The following is a 21,844-nucleotide window of genomic DNA, read 5'->3' as shown; positions in this document are numbered from 1 at the left end:
TATTATTGCTGAACCTCACTTTCTAGTTCCATAATACAGAAAGAATGTAATGGAAATAATATGCCCCCCCTTCTGTAAAATGTAGATTTTGGAAGTCACTAAGGAGTTCCATGACCAAATGTAAGTGTTGCGTCCTCAGGTCATGAACCTCAGATAATATCCTTTATAGTTACAGTAAGAGCGTATGTTGTTTTGGAAATATACTAGGTTGAATTGGGAACAAGGTTGTTTGCATGAATGTTTTACTTTCACTTACAGGTTCTTTAACAGAACATTTTTAAAATGAGTCGTGTCACAAATAACATCACCACTCTTAATATAGGACGTATTTACCTCTAATATGGGGCGTCTGTGTATAACTTTACCCTTTACAGGCTCCCAGGGGAGAGGCCTACATACCATTCAATGATGCCACTACCAGAGTGCAGTGCTGCAGGCTCTGTCTGTACTGAAGGCCTCATCAGAGCAGCAACCAGTATCTCCTAACATAGCGGTGTTAGAAGCAAAGCACAAGAGGAATACTTGGCAGCATTAGCTCTGGGGGTGGGTACAAGATCAGTCGTAGGATTGGCTAATAGAGACACACCAGCCGGGCTGGCATGGTAGGTGGTATGGTGGATATTTTGGGCTTTTTCAGTTAACTGAAAGCCCCATTAAAGCCACTTAATGGGGGGGGGGGGATCTGTAATTTCCATGTAAAACTGGAATGCCTAATTATAGCGACATAACGTGATAAAGGAAGTATACCCTGTTTCACACTTTGATTCATACACCTGATCTAATTAGCAATAATTTAGTCACCGACAAGATCTGATATTTGATCAGTTTAATCACTGACAATTACCACTTTTTTTCTTCTCATTAATCAGAAATAAATAGACTTGAACAGCAACAATTGCTTCTCTGCTCCGATTGCTTCTTTATTTATATTTTTCTAAATTGATGTTGTTAATGCCAACCTGAGTGTTCCAGAATGAAATGACAAATGCCTGCTGTTATAGAGATGTTAGCACTTCCTGATGAACAAATAATGAACCTAGCACTATTATTGATATGGAAACTTTATGGGGGGCTTTAAACTTAAAGCGAGCTCCTTTTAGAGCCCCGCGTGATGTGCGTGTGTGTGCAATTCAGGGCATTACAGTAATTAAACCACTAATGTTCTTCTGCCCTAACATCCTGTGGAGTCTCCTCACACACATCTTTAGTAGTATAATTCCATGATTTTTTTTTTTCCATTTATGATTCAGTTCTTTCAAATATTGGTTACTGAGGAATTCTACCTTTTTTTTTTAGCTCATCTCTCAAATTGATTCTAAAAAAATATATATATACTTTTCTCTTCTGATGGTAAAACCACTTTTAAACAGACTCCTGTTTTAGATTTATTTGGCTGATATTACCATGCATGTGAATTAGCAATCTTGATCAGAAGGGGTGTATTAAAGCCCAGACCAGTATTTTGCTCTACTGTAGTTTATTCATTATAATGTTGTTTTCTAGAGATCATAAAACACACAACTGTTTTGCAAACTCTTTTATTAATATGATATATAAACCTCCCCAAAAAAACCCTGTGTGCCTCCATTTCCATATAGGTCACTGCTGACGATTTCCATCCTACCTGAATTTTTTTTCATTTTGGAGCACATTGCTTACATATGGGAAAATTGTGGCTACACAATGTTGCTGCTTACCTGTTTCCCTATATTCTAATGTATTCTGCTCTAATCGCATAGGGATCAATGATCTGTATATTTTGAATTTGCATGTTGGATTTTGTAACGACTCAGCTGAACATGAGTTAAATCGTACCCTCCTAATATTTATGATTTAAAATAAGAGACCGCACGTGTGCATTCCTGAGAAAGGGGAGTGGTCATGTCATATTAGGGTTGCTGGGCCAATCCCAGCCACCTTACACTCTCCTAAAAACATACCTTTAGTGCTCGCACACACCTGGTGCTGGTCAGCATGGTCATTGCTCAGTGGGACTTCTCTCCAAGCTGTCCGAAAATAGAGACAAAAGGCCTGATAATCGTATGGTAGGACAGTTGGGAGGTATGGTTAAATACATGCATCTGAAAGTCCTTGTATACGTGTCATTATGAATTAGCATTTTCAGATCATGTAGCATATAAAAAATACACCATTGCTTTTATTTTGTTGTAGAAATTGGTTTCTAATTTTTGTGAGATTTTTTTTCCCTTTAATGTCTTTATGAAAATCGGAGGAGGCAACAGATACTGCAGAAATTCTAGTAGTTTTACGTATAATTTGGTGCCAATTATCAGTGGCCATTGGACAGTAGTTATACGGTTTCGAACATGTAGACACAATGTTCCATGCTAATATGTAATGTTATAAGTATTTAATGCTATGAATAGTGTTATACTTAATGTTAAAGCTACAAATGTTATATGTTGGAAGGGACCATGTTAAATATTGTAAATTGTGGACTAAAAATTACAGTTTAATCAGACCATTCTCAGTAGAGTCTTTTATATTGTACGTATTACAGCTGCACACAGGGGAGGCAGAAATTGTTTGTACACAATTAGTGTTTCAGCTACTGGTGACCTCACAGAGGCATGTGGCTCAATGAGGTCACTGATTGGTGCAGCTCACAACATGGCTCCTGCTGTGAGTATATACATTATGGGGCACACCTATGCCCTATGTGGCAGTGTGCAGGGAAATGCTTCATGCCAGAGCAACTTAGCTGCTCATTAGATTTAGATGCATCTTGGCAAGCAAGCCTAATTTCAATTAAAGGAATATATGATGGAAAATCTATCAAACGAGTTTGCTGATATTTATATATGTGGTTATTAATTGGTCCTTATAACTCACTAGGCAATGTAAGGGGGAATACATTGGATTTTCTGTGATGTTCTGTACTAAATACTTTAACCTTTTTCTTATCAAATACTCCCCCCCCCCCCCCCCCCCCATATAATAAATATGTATAAACTCACACACTTTTTACAAATTAAACTGTGTACTTATTTTATTTACATTTTATATTTAAAGTGTGTGGATATAAAAGGCCACTGAACGTAACCAGAAAGTTGGAATAGATAAAAGTATGGAATAAAGACTCCAAGGTTCAACCACATGTGGGGGTGTCCGTCCTTATTGATGTGCATACCACTGTTCCAGCATAGTGTTTTGGGGCCCTCTGGTCCTTTAGTGTCAGATGCAGGTTCATTTAGTAGACTAACAGATGGGAAACAGCTCCAACACAAAATAAAATGGCTACTAATATCCTCTCCCAAAAATGCACATTGAGGTATATATAAATAGTAATATCTCAATATTAAACCTATAGTTGGTAAAGAATGTGATTTTTATTAATTTCATACTTATAAGTACATGATTTGTTTTTATAACATTTTAGTTGGCAAATCACCCAGCGGATTACAGCGCAGTAGAGAAAGCATCAAAAAATGGTATTTAATTTCTTTTGTTACATTTTATAGAGCTTAATTTGAACACAATTTGTTTAAATACAGTATTAAGTGTAGAAAAAGAGACTTGTTTACTGTTCCACGACCTCCAGCACAGAACAAATAAGCACAGTCGTGGCCAAAAATATTGGCGCCCTTGCAGTTTTTTTTTTAATATCCACCATTTCTTCCAGACAGTTGTTGAAACTAAAATGTATTTTTCTGGTTTGCAGTGGAATAAAACCCAAAAAGCAGAATAGTTTTCCAAGTCATAGCTTGTTCTACACAGAAATCTATAAATGAGGTGGGCAAAAATGTTGACACCTTTTAGAAGTAGTTAGAGATAATTAGATTTCAAGCGGGTGATTAATCTCACTTTCAGTATAAAAAAATCACTCAATATACAAGCTTCAATAGAGAAAAGGGCTAATTCTGCTGTTTTTGTGTCCGTGTGTTCTGGAATGAGCATGGAGAAAAGAAAGGAACCAGGGAATTGTCTCAGGAGGTCAGATAGAAGATTGTAGCCAAGCATGAGCGATCTCAAGGCTTCAAATCAATCTCCACATATTTTGATTTTCCCCTTTTCACCATATGTAATGTTAGGATACTTAAGGCCCATGGCACGGAAGCCTACCTCCCTGGAGATTTCAATCAAACCATCAAAAACTGCAGCGCAGGATTGTTAGTGGTGGAGAAATCACCTTGGTCAACTGCCAAATGAATTCTAGCTGACTTTCAGGCAAAGTACAACAGTTTCAACTCGCACTATCTGCAACCAGCTCAGTGATGGTGGGTTATATGGTAGAAGGGCCCCACTACTGAGACATAAGAAAGCCCGACGGGAGCTTGCCAGAACACCTGAACAAGCCAAATTTGTTCTGGGAGAATGTCATGTGGACAGATGAGACCAAATCTCTAGCTTTTTGGTAACGCACATCATCCCTATGTTTACAGACATCTAAATGAAGCTTTCAAAGAAAGGGATAACTTCCCTACAGTCATACATGGAGGGTGTTCAGTGATGTTTTGTGGTTGCTAAGCTGCATTGGATGCCTTGAATGTATGCATGGTATTGTAAAGTCTGTAGATTACCAGGCCATTTTGGAGCACAGTGTTGAACCCTGTGTCAGAAAGCTTGGGTAACTGTCGAAGGTGATTGGTCTTCAGCAGGACAATGACTTCAAACACTTCAGAAAGCAGCCAGGAATGGTTCTAGACAAGGTGCTGGATTGTTCTAAACTGGCCAGCAATGAGTCCAGATTTAAAACACACTGATCACCTGTGGAGAGACCTGAAAACAAAGTAGTTGGGAGAAGGCAACCTTCACAACTGGGAGAGCTGGGGCAGTTTGCACAAGAAGAGTGGCTCAAACTGCCAGGAGAGAGATGCCGGAAGCTCAACCATGGCGATAGGAAGCGGTTGATTGCATTTTATTTTATTTTATTTTTGACCAAAGGCTATGCTACCAAATAGGGTGTCCATTTTGTCAATGCCATTTCTTATTTTCTGATTTAGGATATACAGCATTCAGAATAGAAAACAAAGGTTCTTTAATTTAACAGAGAATCGTGGAGACCAAATACTGTTAATTTCAGCTTCTGTTTAGAGAAAATTTAGCTATTTGAAAAAAGTGCAAGGGTGCCAGTATTTTTTGTCTTCAACTGTATGTTATATAATGCTCATGAAAGAACTTGTAGCGTAGTGCAAAGTCTAATAAACATAGATTACATTAACTTTAATTGTAGTGTTTACACCTTTGCATTCTAAAATCTTAACGCTGAGCTACTTTGAATTTTTTAAAACCATTTTTAGGAGTTAAGCTTGCCTATTCAATTCATATATCAGAATGACTTTCTCCTCAGTAGGTTTAAGTATAGATGTATGCTTTAAAATGTGACTTATTAAATTAAAGGTTAAAGTACAGTTTAAAAAAAAAAAAACACTATTAGGAACAGTACAACTTGGATTCCTACCTTTAACTCTTGTTTAGATATAGCGAGCTTAGATTTTTTAATGTTCCCAGTAACACTTGTAGACACCACCAGGATGTCTAATTACGGATTCCTCCCATGCGTTGTAATAACACTGCTGTCAGTCAGGATCAGCAGTCAAACTCTGTTCTCTATGGTTGTTACTGGCATTATGTAACAGTATGGGAAGAGCGTAGGGCTCCATAATGTCATGGGTTTTTTTTTCTTTTTTTAACCTTGTATGCTCCATTATTGCTGTGGTGGGGGTCATTGTATTCATACAGTATATCATTGTATTTCTCTCCTAAACAGTTTATATATTTCTGGTCCAGTCTTCTACTATCTTTTGAAGGACTGTTGCACTAAAATGACCCTTACCCAATAAAATATCCCCCAGAGAGCAAATAGGAGCCCTTGTTCCCTGAAGCTGTGTGCTGGACTGTGAGGAATGCTGTTTATTCCTGCAGATGTGCTTGAGGCATAACAGGCACATTGAGGTGTTTCCCATATCTCTTCCATTGAGCTGTATTGCAGAGCTATAGATGGCTTAGTCTGCAGTGTAAGCTGAGTCTCCAGGTATTGGGGTGCTCCTCCTGTTTGGGGTATGTTTTATCAAGAAGAGTTTCACTATTTTAATAACAAATTAAGATGACACCGATATCTTACCTGTCTTTTAAAGGGCATGGGCAAGCAATCTGTGGCTAACCAATTGTTAAAGAACTATATGTCCCGGTATGTCATGGCATTCTAAGACTTGTATTTCTACAACAGTTGGTGAGTCACATGTAGCATAGATGAAGTTGATTGTTGTGAGAATTAAAAAATTTTAGCCTCATTAAGATTTAACAGTTAAAACCTTTTAACTCCTATGACGTCTTTTCATTCTGAAAACACAATCTGTTTATCGGGTATCGGTGTGGAAATTGCAAATGATTTTTCTTTGTGTTAAGTGCTTTGCTGGTTATTGACATAGCTGCTTGATGTTTTCGGCACAGTGTACGTCACGGTAGCGGCACTGTGAATGCTTTGTTCTATATAAAGTTATTTAGAGAGTGGTTGCATTTAGACCACATCCTGTGTATACAGTACTAGTTTACCTGTGTGCATTTTTTTTAGGTTTTGCAAGCCATTAGCAGAGGTAGAAAAAGCTATACAGAGTTCTAAAATGAAGTACAAAGCAGATATCTCTAAACCCCACAACTTTATATTGGTTTTGCCATTTGAGAAATGTTATGTTGAAGTTGCTATTACCTACAATGTACATAGAAGAGCATGTAATAACTTTCTCATTTATAAATCGAAAATGTTTCAGCAGCTGAGACCTAATGCAGTTTGAGGTTGGAAGTATAATTTAGTCAGGGTTTTTTCAATGCACACCAGACTTCCTGACAGTAACCCGATTGTAGGACTGTAGTTGCCTGTGATGGCTGCTGAAATAGGTTCCCCTCGGCTGCATGACATCTTAATTATCAGCAACATAACCATTTTTGTAGATGTAACCTTAATATAGTCTTTGCGTGACTGTTAAAGTAGCTTAGTCAATGAGTAACCGAAATATGATAAAGCATTTGCATGGTATTAAAATAAATCAAAAATGCTAGAAAACATTCTGCAATGGAATACATTGCAGTCTTCAGTTATTTAATTGTAAATGTTTGCTAACATTCCCGAAATGTGTCAGAATTAAGGATGGATGATGTAGCATGAGGTCTGGCAAGTGCATTCTTAGCCACATACAGATCATTTTACTTTATGGTTATAGATACCTATGACAACACTCTGATTTGCACAGCAGCATAAACTGCATAACATGGCAAATTGTTCCATATGCATCCGTGGGAACTGTAATGGACTTCATGTAGGTCATATTCATCCATTTGCCCAGGTTTGAGCCGCTAAAGCCTAAAATGATTTCATAATATACTATATTTACTTCTGAAATAAATGTATATTTATATATAGGTAAAAGCTTCCATAATTTTAATTTAGTTAATGCCATTAGTATCTCCAACACATCTTACATTTTTAGATTAGGTGTTTTAATAGGGTTATTGTCAAGAAGTCTGATGTACATCTTAAGTGTTACAAATATCTTAAGGTTCCTTAAGCTTAAAAATATTTTTGAGAATGTTGTCTCTTTTAAACCAACTTGTACATTGTGTTTTGTGATCTTCTAATCTCTGAAATATCTACTTATTCTCCTCAAGATGTATTATACCTATAGTCTTCAGTGTTCTTAGAGGCTAGGTTGTCCAAAAGGTCTTCTCCTCCCCACCTATAGCCAATAGAGGAACCCCTAGGGCAGTGGATCCCAAACTTTTTCAGTTCAAGGCACCCTTGGGTCTCCATACATTTTTCAAGGTACCCCTAAGCCAAAATAATTACCAAGTAGTCTCCCGCCTTGCTTACGACTGACCCTGGCCGAGATACCCCTGTGAGATTGCCGAGGCACCCCAGGGAGCCCAGGCGCACAGTTTGGGAACCACTTCCCTAGGGTACCAGTAGCTGGGAGTTTGGAAGCTGGAATGAACTGTGTGTTTCAAAGTCACAGAGGAAGGCAGTCCATTATTGTCTATTTAGAAGGATTATTGCTCCAACAGGAGTGGCAAGCATTACTTTAATAATACTACAGGTGTAGCACATGGAAAATATAATATAGCTTTAAAGCAATTTTATGTAAACTTATCATTTGTAGATCAATATTAATTTGTTAGAAAGTGTTTCCACATGTGATTTTTTGTTTTGTTTGTTTTTCCCCCACAGAGTTTTCAGATGTTCCCTCACCAGAGAAAAGCCATAGCAACATTTGAGAACCCGCACCATGCTTCGCAATTCCAGCAGAGGTACCACAGGTATATTTCACGGACTAGACTTCCTTGATCACATGACTGTAACTCAATTTCTGTATTTATTGGTTTTGTTTTTATGGGCTTGGTTTAGTATTTTGATAACTGGTTATATAAAATGCTTATTTATAGCACACAAAGACTACCCCACCTCCAAAAAAAACAAATTTTTTTTTTAGCCTAAAATAAGTTATCCCTGTGCTGCAAGTGTGTAGTTCCAGCCATGGCTCTTCCCTGTGCCCATGCTATGCTTCGTCTTAACTTTATTCATAGCTTGGAGAACTCTGATCAATCCGCACTGTAGATAGGGTCCATCAAACCCTATGAAGAAAGTGCCAACAGCGCACACAGGTGTTCATAGAGGTAACGGACTCAAAATAATGCTGTCCATGTCCATCCAGTGTTCTCTCTGATCACTCAACTAGCAATGTAAAAGAGAATGGCCCATGTGCACAAGCAAATGCAATATAGAAACACTCGATCAGGTATTTTTTGTTTTCTTTATATAGTTAACTTACAGAAATTGAATTGAGTTTCCGGCGGGTTTGAAAAGTGGAGATGTTTATAGCAAGCAATCAAATTCTAGTTATCATTTTTTTAGTACATTCTATAAAATAGCTAGAATCTGATTGGTTGCTGTGGGAAACATCTCCACTTTACCCCTAAATGTCTTTAGTGGTTAAAGTAACAATGAAACAGATGAATGTATAATTATATTTTTATTGAACCAGTATCCTTGTGTTTGCTGGCATTTTTTTAATAAGCTTCTATAAAGAGCTATTGATTTTCCTGTCCCAGAATCCCCCTATCTACTATCAGGCCTTCTGTCAACCTTCAAGGTCTACGAATCATCAAACCAATACAACTGCTTGTGGGGCTTGGCCTGGTTCCAGAGGTGTGAGTCTGGTGTCTTTGGGAAACTCAAGTCAAACATCCAAAAATATGATGGCAGGCAAAATATAGGTCACAAATCACCAAGTTTGCTTATATCCCCTTGGCAGGTATAGCTTAAAATTCTGTTTTTAGTATATGCATTTCACTCTCTAGTAGGAACAATTAAGGAAATAAAATGTGAGCTTAGAGTTTCTTTAATGGGTAATTGGACTAAAGCCAGAGAATAAATTCTACCTGTTAACAACTTCTTATAAACTATTTCAGGCATATGATAGATTTGTCACACATCAACGTATCACTGGTTACTGAATGATTCGAGCTGGTTCCATTGAGCATCGACTGAAACACTGCTGGAAAGAGACCTCTACACACTGCAGTCTCTCACTTTGTATTTGGATTTCTTGACTTAAGAAAGCAACGGACAAACAAAAGGAGGAACAAACTTATGTAGAGTGAAAAAAGTTGAGCTTTGCTCATTAGATGTTCCTATGTGGATCTTTGCTTATTCTTACTGTGTTCCTTCTGAATTGTGACCCTTGCATGTAAATCTGTCTCTGCGTGAAAAAGACTCATCGATTTGGAGGGGAAAAAAAGACAGAGAAAAGAATACATGATAATGGTTTCTCTTATCTTCAGGCCATGTTAGGTTTACAACTATATTTTACTTTCAGTTTCGCGCCATCTAGAACATCACACTTTGATAAATTTAAGCTCTGCTAATAATTCATTCTGGACCTTTTACTAGCATTCATGTCCTTTTAATAGGAACTAGCCCATTAATCTTACTTTCAAAGTAATATGTAGTAATATACCATTACAATATACAAAATGTTGCGGTCAATCAAGCCACATGTTGTAAAGAAAAAAGTGTGTTATTAGTAATGGCTACACAATAATATCTGTATACACAATACCTGTTAGCCTGGACTTATGGCTAGTTAGACGGGTGTAAGTTAGGAAATCCTACCTTTTTAACCATTGGCTTTGGCTGTATCACCAGGACAAATACTATTTATTTAAAAATTGCGTAACATATTTTGTTAATGGGATTTCTAAAACCTTCCTTTTAGAAAGTAGACAAAGAATCCATGATGGACAGTGGAACAATAGTCTTCCAGTTACACGGTTTTCAGGTAATCCACAGTTACACATCATAAATAGTCATTGCATTGGATTCTTAATGCCAGCCTGCTATAGCTGTGACTTATTTAAGCGGCTTTTACTAACTGTAGCTTAGAGGCACAGTCCCCATAGTAGAAATTCTCCTGCACATAGTGACTTGTTGCTACCATTATAATACCTATGCTAATAACATTACTCATTGGTAATTGCAGACTTAATGGTTTTATACAATTGCTTTGTACATCAGCCTGAGGTCCCCTTAGTAATGAATAGTATGTCTGCCTCAGGAGGCAGATGTAAGATTGAGTCTCTTGGTTATAGTGTGCATATATTATTTTTATATTTGCTACTATTTCAATTTAAAACATAGGGTGCTGGTCTTCCATGACTGCTGATGTGTGCAATGTATGTTAGATATCAAGCTGTTACAATTTATCTAAATTTCAAATTTGGTGTGTATACATTTGGTGCCCAGTGAGGTTATCGTGTGAGACATTGGTTCAGGCTCAGTAAATATTGTGAAGATAAGCTGTTTCTAAATGTCTGACGCAGTCTGTTTTCATTAGTATAAGTGACGCATTAGTAGCCTTTATATTTGAGATTGAACACACGGAAGAAACTGTTTTTATCATTTTGTTGTAAAATACTTGATTTGTATTGTATAGACCAAATGTCTTGGTCCAAAATCCCCACTCATTAAACCACCTCTGTTTTTGAACTTGATGATATATTTAAGGCAAATATTTAAGGCAATATTTCCTACAAATCTTCCTAGTTTTAGAGAACAGCTTTATTGGTTAGCTTAGGAGCGCCTTCAATTGAAGATCCGCCATGTGATTTAGATTATAAATATGTCAGGATCAGTACCTAAAATAATCTACCCTCAAACTATTTCTTGTCTACATCTTATTTTTTCAAATCGAAAAGATCACATTACTTGTAGGTCAATAACAGCTTGGAGAGGAGTCCAATAATAATTTCAGCGGACTAGTCACCTACTCTGTGCAAGCAGCCGTTTTATTGATTGAACTAATATTCAACCTGAATTGATAGGCTGCATACCCAGCAATGTTTTCAGCCCCCAAACTGGCTTCTTGCAATGTATATAGGTGACCAGTCCAGTTTAATTATATCCCTGCTATAGCCCTCTTCCAATCAGTGGGTCTTCTGTTTTTCTGGAGTACTGTTAAAACATTAATCCGGACTATTGTGTGAAAGACACACAGGAGCATCCTTGCAGAATGATAGTTTTTTTCATTAACTACATCTAGCTACAAAACCATTTAGTTTACCACCTTCCCCTGCTTTTAGTTCCTGTACAAGCTTACATGCGGTGTTCCAGAACATGTAGTTGATGCGTTACTAAAGGCTTCATTTTTTTATTTTTTTTTCAATGCGGTTTTCTGCTCATGGTGGCAGGTGTTAAGGCTCCTATTAGTCTGAACAATTACAAAGAAACCATGATGAAACCCTTTATATGGAAAATGTAGCTTACAGATTGCGATATGCTTATAACACAATGTGTCGGTGTTAACTTAAATCAGTGTTATTTTTTTTTTTAAATGTAATCTTCAAAAGCTGTAAGTATGTGAGTGTTCAGTCCATCTCTAATCTGTTGTGGTATAACCAGTGGTTCAATCTTTGATGGTTGCATATTGTTAATCTAGTAAAGGCGATACCAAATCCTGTATTATGGTTTGACCCAAGGATTCAGTTTGGGAATAACCAAGCTACGCTATGTTGCTGATCATACGTCCCCATAATATACTTTCTACATATCACCCTCTGTCTTTAACAGTGCAATTAGGCTGCTATAATATTCCAAACTATATCCATTTAGAGTAAAAAGGCTTTAGTTATTTTCTTTACTCAGGTTCACGATGAGCTATTAAAGCAGATGTTCCTCGAAGATGTAGAGCAACCATTATCTGTATTCTCTCATCATGCCTTTGAACTGAAATCCAGATTTACAATTTTCTTTTTGTACATATTCAAAAGACGACTTTTAAAAACAGATATTGTTCCACAAATGCAACTTTACCTTTTGGACTTTAATTTTCTGAGCAAACTTTTATTCAGTTTCATAAATGTTTGTGTTCGAGTGTATTCTTTCTATTTTATAAAGAGAATTAGTAAGTCAACAATCTTATCCAGACCAGTGTATTTGTTCATTACCCAGATTTTTTATATTACGTACTGAGTCAAACTTACTAGGTTTTTGTTTTGGTTTTTTTATCTTTTTCCTTTTTTCTTGCCATTTTGTTAATGTTTTACTTTGGTTCATCAAACATTTGTCTTCTGAATCATATTTATAGTTCCATTTTCTGGTCTTCTTTTGTATGTTTTACTTTGTTATTTTTACACATCTGTCTCAATGTAAGAATGTGAAATATATCCAATATAGGATAGTATCATTCAAAAACTACTCTTCAGGTAATATCATTTTTTAGTGAATGGGATGAGCAGGAAATCATCCTTTTATTGTATGAACGATATTTGTACTGGTGGTGACCACACAAGTACATGCTCATAAATAAATGTTAAACCTTTACTTGACAGGAAACTTTATCTGGGAGCCCACTTGCCTTAGTCCATAAAGCCTATTTTTAACATTTTATACATTGAAGGTCTGTACTTTCTAACAAATAGATGAATCTAAAAGGTTTCGTTAATATAACAAAATAGATATATATTTTTTTACTTCATTCTGAATTACTAGATTATTATTTTTGCATTAATACTGAATTGCATGTCTCTCGTTCAGTTCGACATTTCAGTTGGTTTGGTTCAGTCTGTCCTTGTAAGCCATTCAGATCGTTTTGGTTCAGTTTCGATCTTGTACCATGAAGCTCGAGGTTAGGTTGTGGTGAACATTTTTGTGGGACTTTTTCTCATGGGACTAACAAACTAACAAATGTTTTTTCGTAGAAAATTGGTTACTATAAACTGTTTGTGTGCACTTTTTATTTTACGTAAACTTTTAAAGTTTGGAATAGGAAAGCATGTACATGTATGTATATCCTGTAGCCGGCATCCTCACTGAGCATCTCATTCAGATGCTCCTGTTTTTTGTTTTTTTTTGTAATTTTGGGCTGGAAGAATTATGACAGTGTATTTCTAATTCCCAACAATGACCTGGAAATGGTGCACTCAGTACTACATGTGTTTTTTTCTTGTTAAATGACCTGTGCAGTTCAGAAGACCTTAGTTAATTTGGAAGCAACGTTTTCCGTGTCGTAGTGAATTTGTGTTAGTATTGGTGTAATCTGTAAACCAAACCTACACGTGCTTGCCATACTTATCAACGGAGAATACTTTGAACACAGGTTTGAAACCACTTCTATAGTTGATAGAAAAAGACACTTCATTTATATGCAAGGTGTGCAGTGACAGATTATAGTAAGTATTGAATTACGGTTACCATCTCTACAGTATAATCTCTCTTTATTTTTTTTGTCACCCTCCCCCCTTTCCCCCTCCTCCCGTACCCCCAGAAAGTGCAGGTGTGCTATAAATGTATAATTTGCTTCTCCCTCCCTCCTTTAAATACTGATTACACGTTCTTGTTTTTAAACCCAATTCTACATTCATGGTGTAGAATGGCAATAATGGGTGGAAATATTGTTTATAACCATAGTTAAGTGAGGAAAGTTTAGAAAATGTTTTTCCTTTTTTGTATTTTTTTTTTTTTTCTCCATTTAATTTTAACACTTTACTTCATTTGAAGTTTTCGGGGGAGGGGGTATTTTCAGAGTAAGGAGCTGTTAGCAGGATGAGTTTTAAAACACTTTTTGTATATTTAACTTTTCATATTGATGCAGTTTTATCTCTCTTAGATACAGGAAACAACAGTTCTCTGTGTTTTGGGGTTTTGTGTTTTATCTTCCGATTCATAAGATGAATTGTAAGTTATAAGTAATATTTGGCTTCTCGAAGAAAACTTACATTTTCATTCAGCTGCCAACATTGGCACATATGCCAAGTATCTGGATCTGCCAAACAACTATCTGTACCCCTTTTGTCCACATTTGACACATCCTGCTACTTAGCAATCAAGACAAACTTTAAGACTGCATCATGCCCGATAACCATGTGTACACAATAGTCCCGGTCATTGGCCGACTAATATTTTCACCAACAATACTGGAAAGTGTAAACTTTTTGGTCAGCACACTAAAATTTTCAACCTAAACATTGAAACATCACTAAGTTGATCAACAGAAACACTCCATGTAGCAGTAGCTTAACCTATCTACTTGTGAGCGTAAATCTTGGCACTTCTTTTTACGCAAGTTTGAAAACATGATTATCTAGTCTTTCATTCCCCTCACTTCTCTATTAGCATCAATAGAACTTTCTAGACTGTCAAGGCCAAAGAGATTTTCTTAATTTGTTGTAACAATGTTTCTGTAATTAGCAAACACAGTTAACTCCTAATGTTGCAGATAGTCTGCTAGGTTAAAATGCTGTACTAGAATATACAGCCATAATACGCTAGAGAAATGAATAATGATATGTGCAAATCATCTTATCAATTGGAGGATGTGAATTTAAAGAGGTCATCTTTTATTTGTGCACAAATGTCACTTAAACCTTTTTCATGCATACTGTTTTTATACCACTAGTTTTATTTTTGTAAGGTTTTGTATTCTAAGTAGGCATTTTAAAGCACTTTACTGTGAATGGGAATCCAGTTGTAGGATAGTTGTAATATGTTTTTTTAATCCTATGGATTTATTATATAATGTGATCATTTACCTAATTACACGTTCAGAAATCAGGACTTTGTTCATGGTATATATGGTTTCTCATCTTCAAGTTTGATTCAGATTGGATCCCTTTATATTCTTTTGTGCTCAGGTATGATGTGGTTGGGAAGGATCATTTAGTTTTGTTCTGTATTATATATCTGTCTTAATCTCCTTTGTGGCTATACAAGAGACTTCTAACAGGCATTTGACATACAGAGGACAAGAGTCTTCACAAGGGAATATTTTTCCACAGGTGTGTAGGGTAATACATAAGCAGGGACCATTCTAGTTAATAATTTTTAATTTGATTCATATGGTTCCATTCCAGTCTATTTAAAAAGCAAAAACAAATGACAAAATACTGTCTTAGTCCTCATTTCATTGAAATGTAATTTTTTTTTTTTACTAATTGCACTTTTTAATTTTATTTACAGCGCTGTTTACATGAAGACTAAATCACCTTTCCCCAGCAGGTTTCTTTTTTTCTTTTGTTTTTAATATAAAGTATTTGTCTCTCTCTCAGCTTCGTTTACGCGTGACATTCGTATCCGAAATCATCTTCTGGGGAGCAAATGGCACTCATGGCGTAAAGCAGAAAATAACATTTTTCCTCCATCTAACTATATTTATTTTGTACAGCTGTTGACGGAGAAGAAACTAACTATTTATTAGCATCACAGTGTTTATTTTTAGGTGAATGACTGAACAGATATATTTTTCGTCATGCTGCTGACTTAAAATCAACACCCTCATTTTCTTTCTTAGTTTTAATTTCAATTTGTCATGGTGAAGCTTTCTTGGTGAAGTCCAATTTTGTAACCAATTCTGAATGTGGTCCTTCCTAACCTAAAAATGTTTGACATTTACCACCAGTTAAATGGTTTTTATGTAAAATGTATTTGTTGATATTCCCAAAAGTGAGCGATTCTATGCATCTGAACTCTGGTTTATATCTGCAATGTTCTCAGAATTTTTACACTACTGTACATTCTTACTACACTTTAAAGATTGAATGCTGCTACACACGTGTTAATGTACTTTTCTACAAGTTGTACAAGATAATACATTTTATAAAATACACCGTTTTATATTTTACAATAAAAGACAAAATTATGCATAACGTGTTCATTATTTATTTAAAAATAAAATTGTACGTTTTCATATGTCCAACTTTGTATTTTATCATTGCTGTTATTTCATTGTGTTTATATTAAAAAAAATAAATATATATTTTTTTACTTTGGTGTACTTTAATTGTGTTCAGTTTCTATTGGATTGGAATCTGCCTTTGTGCCTTTAAGTTAATGGAGATATACAGATAAGAATATTAAAATTGTTTTTAAAAAATCTAATTTGGCTTAATAGAAGAAAACATTATTTGCAGACTAGATGGGGCATGCATTTTAAAAAAATTTAACTTTTTTTTTTTTTTTTTTTGCTGATAGCCAAGGTAACCATTAGATATTTAGGCATTTTAAAATATAACTTTGAATCTGTCATAAATAAGTCTTTGAATACCTTACACCTGTAGCAGACCTTGGAATTAGTGGTCCTCCACCTAACCCAAAATATTTTTTTTCGTACTTTAGTAAGTTGTCTAGGTTTCGTGTTAAACATAAATGCAACTACATGTAAAATTAACCCCCCCCTTTTGGGTTATTTTACTGTTAATTGGATACATTATTCTCTGCGTTAGTCAGCATCTCCCATCGCCTGTGTTTAAATACTTTCTGGAAAGATGATGACTCTGATTTTCTTGGAGCAGATATTACCAAGCTAAACTCCTTAGGGCCAGTATGAAATAAGTCAATCAAAAAGCAGACTAGGCTTCTGGGTAATGTAATATACATGGAGCCCATGCCTTAACCACAAAGCATGAGGCAGACAAGTGCTGACCGACTGACTAATTATCATAGAGCCAGCTTGTTTCAAGCTTCTTAAGTTCCACAATGACCACTTCACCAAAACAATAAGTTGGTGAGAATTCTGAACTGATACGTAGATGCAAAATACCACTGAAAATAATTGACTTCTGTTATTACTAAATTCTCTTTTTAGTGGCTTTTATGCAACATCGTGAATTATTAACAAGACACTATCTTAAGTAAACCGGAAAGCCACAAAGTTATGTTGATTGGGCTTAATGAACATTTTAAACATGTTTTCATAAATGTCTATTTCTACTCTAGTAGTTAATTAAGACGGGAGTAATGGTACGCAGTCCTTGTAAGGTTTCAAGTCAATAAATTTAGAAGCTCTTACGTGCAGGATGCTGATGTATGGCCGCATCACAGTGTTAGGAGGCTTGATTTGGAAAATGTTAGTAAAAGCAGAGTTAAAATAATTGTAAAACACATTGATTTAGCTACATAACATATAAAAAATGATTCATCTGTGGAGTTGGAGCTCAAATTCATAAAGTCATTAAGGGTCACCTTGTTTTGTTTGAAGTATTAACAGGATAGATGAGTTTATTTTGATTAGTATTTGAGTATAGCATGCATTGAAATCAGCTTTTAATTACCTTTTTGGTGTCAAGTTACGAACTGAATTAATTTTTCCCAACACTGGACCAGGGCCTGAGTGAAAAATTTCATTTTGAGCCACTGCATCCTTAACAAGTAAAACATGTCTGCTGCATTAGGTCAAGTGTCGGGTTAGAGTTCTGAATCCATTGTTGCAGTATAGCTTTCCTTTCAACTGCAGCCATTATATGTTTCTTTGTCATTCCTTTGTATAGTTGACAAACTACCTAAGGACACCCATTTGTATAATCAAAGCGCACGTGCTCTGTTGCAATAATGTCACTTCTTTTCAAAAGGCTTGGATTTGTGTATAGGGCTATGTAGGAGAAATGACCTGCGTCTGTTGCTCTGGATTTTGGGCAAATGTCTCAGTAGAAGTCGATCAAATGTCATTTCTGTGGTGAAATATTGGTAAATTAAGTATTTTCCATGCCATTTCTCGATAGCTGCTGCAGAGGGAGAATTTTCAGTGTACAGTCATGGGCAAAGGTTTTGAGAATGACGCATATTATTTTTCACAAAGTCTGCTGCCTCAGTTTTTATGATGCCAATTTGCATATACTGCAGAATGTCAAGAAGAGTGATCAGATGAATTAAAATGAATTTTAAAGTTCCTCTTTGCCATTACAATGAACTTTATCCCAAAAACATTTCCACTGTATTCCAGCTCTGCCATAAAAGGACCAGCTGACATCTGGTCAGTGATTCTCTCGTTAACACAGGTGAGAGTCTTGAGGACGAGGCTGGAGATGGCTCTCTTGTGCTAGTTGAGTTAGAATAACAGACTGGAAACTTTAAAAGGAGGGTGGTGCTTGAAATCATTGTTCTTCTGTTAATCATGGTTATCTGGAAGGAAAAACTTGCAGTCTTTGCACAAAAAGGGCTTCACAGGCAATGATATTGCTGCTTGTAAAATTGCACATAGATCAACTATCGGATCATCAAGAACTTGAAGGAGTTCATTGTGAAGGCTTTAGGGTACCCAAGAACGTCAGCAAGCGCCAGGACTGTCTCCTAAAGTTGATGAAGCTGTGGAATCGGGGCACCACCAGTGCAGAGCTTGCTTGGGAATGGCAGCAGGCAGGTGTGAGTGCATCTGCGCGCACAGTGAGACGAAGACTTTTGGAGGATGACCTGGTGTCAAGGACGGCAACGAAGCCACTTCTCTCCAGGAAAAACATCAGGGACAGACTGATATTCTACAAAAGGTACAGGGATTGGACTGCTGAGGACTGGGGTAAAGTCATTTTCTCTGATGAATACCCTTTTAGATTGTTAAGGGCATCTGAAAAACGCTTTTCTGGAGAAGGAAAGGTGAGCGCTACCATCAGTCCTGTGTCGTGCCAACAGTAAAGCATCCTGAGACCATTGTGGGGTTGCTTTTCCGCCAAGGGAGTGGGATCACTCACAGTTTTGGCTAATAACACAGCCATGTATAAAGAATGGTACCTAAACATCCTCCAAGAGCAACTTCTCCCAAGAACAGTTTCATGAATAATGCCTTTTCCAACATGATGGAGCACCTTGCCATAAGGGAAAAGTGATAACGAAATGGCTCTGGGATCAAAACATCAAAATTTTGGGTCCATGGCCAGGATAATCCTGAGACCTTAACCCATTGAAAACTTGTCAATCCTCAAGAGGCGGATAAACAAAAACCCACAAATTCTGACAAACGCCAGGCATTGATTGGACAAGAATGGGCAGTAAAAGTAAAAAAAAAGTCTGTCAATCTTCTATGCTCTACATGTGACGTAATGAGTTGTCAACAATACGATGTTTCAACTTCTCAGGGAGGATATAGTTTAGGGAGAGTTGGAGGCAAACTTTTAAAATATGTTTTATATATACATTTTATTTCTCTTTCCTTCCATTGGGGGACACTGCGAAACATTGGGGTATAGTAGTGGCTGTAGGAGTCTAGGCACTTATCAACTTCTTTGATCTCCACTCTCCTCCCCTACTATGCCCCTCCTCTCCCTTGGAAACCTCGGGGGGGTTTTTTTTAAGTGCTTTAGGAGATAGGACACATTGGTATAGGCTCCTACCTATACTTAGCTTAGTCTAGGTTTTACATGTTGTTTTATTTTTTTCCCTTTGGTACTTCGCGGGGATCGATTCTAAGACCCAGAGGGGTGAACAGCCTGTTGGCTTCCTTCACTCTGGGTCCCTGTGAAAGGTAAGAAGCAGCACAAGCTCACGGACCTTGCACCTGTTGCGGGCAGCCATCCCCTAGTGACGAGCCTTTAGCACAGGCTGTGTAAGTTGCCATTATGGCTCTTGGTGGGCCACATAGGGAGTGTCATTCCCCCCCCATGTTAAATTTGTCTATTGGACAATCTAACCGGACCCTCTGCACAGCTTGCGAGGCCGTGGCCCAGGAGCGTCGTACCCCAGCACAAGGGATAGCAGTTGTGGAAGAACCCATCTGGCCCAGATCTCTGACCACAGCCATGGACAGACTCACTTGCGTGATGCTGAGGTCTACAGAGGTACATGATGTCCCTGTTTTTCACACACACACTCATTACCCTTAGTTGACGCAGGCACATGTTCGCAACACCTAGCAAGTCAGGGTGAGGATCGCCTGCTCACGGTGACTCACAGGGCTAAGAGAATTATTCTAGATGTGGTCCAGGGCCGCGACCCTGAATCAGACCATTCCTCAGAGAGAGATTTAGACTTTGACACTCAGGAAGAGGATACTCTTGGTGCTATAGATTCTGCACCAACCCATAATGTAGACAATCTTATTTTGAGTGTCAGGCATACCTTAGAGTTTGCTGACCCTGAACCCACAGCTCCGTCGGGGTTTACTTGTTTAAGAGAACTAAAGCGCAGGTGGCGGCCTTTCCGCCCTCCCCCCAGATGGTGGGAGATAGTAACCAATGCTTGGCTTAGGCCAAATAAGCAGTTTACGATGCTGGGTAGGTATAAATCTCTTTACCCTCTCCTGGCAGAAGACTTGGTTAAATGGGAAGCCTCCTCCAGGGTAGACACTCCGGTAGCCCGGTTGTCATCCTCTGCAGTGATCCCCACTCGGGAGCGCATCTCTCTAAGGGACCTCACTGATTAAAAGTGCAATCACTCTCCGGCCTACATAGCATCAGGCACTATGTTTAGGCCTACCATGGCAGTAGCCTGGGCCATCAAGCTATCCAGCTATGGGCTGAGCAACTAGTTTCAGGCATTCAAAATAACACTCCACGCACATAGCTACTCTCTTTGGCTGAACATATTCAGGAGACCTCTGAATATGTAGTGCAGGCAGCCATGGATGTGGTGTCTGTCAATTTAAGTCTCTGGCCTCATTATTGCCTCTCACCATACACTATGGCTGCACTCGTGGATGGTGGACACCGATTAAAAACGAGCTCTAGAGATTTTGCCATTTGATGGGATTACTCTGTTCGGGCCAGAGCTAGAAAAAGTCATCCAGGTGGCCACAGGAGGTAAAGGTGATGCGCTCCCCATGAGATCTAAAAGACTGCACCAGGGGCGTTTCCGGTCTTTTCGTTCCTTTGCCCAGGGCCGACCCGCCCCACCGAGGGGACAGCCATCCATCTGCTCCCAGGGCAGGGCATAGCAGAGGCGCCGTCCGGTGCAGAGCTCCAAGACAAAGTGATAAGCCCCCAGCCTGACCCCCCTCTCCCCTCGAGAATCTGTGGTGGGGGCACGTCTCCTTTGCTTCCAACGCCAGTGGTGGGCAGCCACCATTGACGGCTGGACATGGGGGATTGTGTTGCGGGGCTACGTCATAGACTTAACACTCACTCCAACACCGAGGTTCTTCTCAACCCCTATCCCCCCCTGTCCCCTCAAATGCAAGGCGCTTCAGGAAGCTATACAGAAGTTGCTGACAGCAGGTGTCATTGTCCCCGTCCCAGCACAGGAAAGAGGCCAGAGGTTTCTACTCCAGCCTCTTCCTTTTACCAAAACGGGACGGATCCTTATGCCCAATTTCAAATCTCCAGCCTCTGAACAGACAGATAATTACTGAAAGGTTCAAGATGGAGTCCCTTCGGACTGTCATCGCAGGGATGGAGCAGGGAGAGTTTTTGGCGTCCATCAGGCATCCTTGATGTTACCTCCATGTCCCCATATGGAACCGCCACCATCGCCTCCTCCGCTTTGCAGTAGGGACTTGCCACTTTCAGTTAACAGCCCTACCCTACGGCCTAGCTACCGCTCCCTGGGTGTTCACCAAGCGGATGCCCATAATAGCGGGCCTTCTGCGACAGAAGGGAGTCACAATAGTCCCCTATTTAGATGATCTCCTGAAGGCCC

At 38.1% G+C, this 21,844-nt stretch overlaps 1 protein-coding gene across 3 annotated transcripts in view; it reads left to right on the top strand.

The window, feature by feature from the left end:
- RBM33 (RNA binding motif protein 33) overlaps positions 1 to 11,004 on the top strand; it is a 90,060-nt gene extending 79,056 nt beyond the window's left edge. For 2 of the 3 annotated variants that reach the window (XM_075212125.1, XM_075212124.1), the window contains exons 18-19: positions 8,183 to 8,271; positions 9,424 to 11,004. In XM_075212125.1, coding sequence (XP_075068226.1) covers positions 8,183 to 8,271; positions 9,424 to 9,472 — 138 coding nt within the window. In that variant the 3' untranslated portion in view covers positions 9,473 to 11,004. Of the gene's footprint in view, positions 1 to 3,400; positions 3,453 to 8,182; positions 8,272 to 9,423 lie in introns of all 3 variants that reach the window. The other variant, XM_075212128.1, reaches the window with a different exon arrangement.
- The last annotated feature ends 10,840 nt before the right edge of the window (positions 11,005 to 21,844 follow it).

Source organism: Mixophyes fleayi, chromosome 5, assembly GCF_038048845.1.
Source record: "Mixophyes fleayi isolate aMixFle1 chromosome 5, aMixFle1.hap1, whole genome shotgun sequence".
Taxonomy (NCBI): Eukaryota; Metazoa; Chordata; class Amphibia; order Anura; family Limnodynastidae; genus Mixophyes; species Mixophyes fleayi.
Note: the sequence above shows the minus strand (reverse complement) of the source record. Positions and strands in the feature narration are given on the sequence as shown.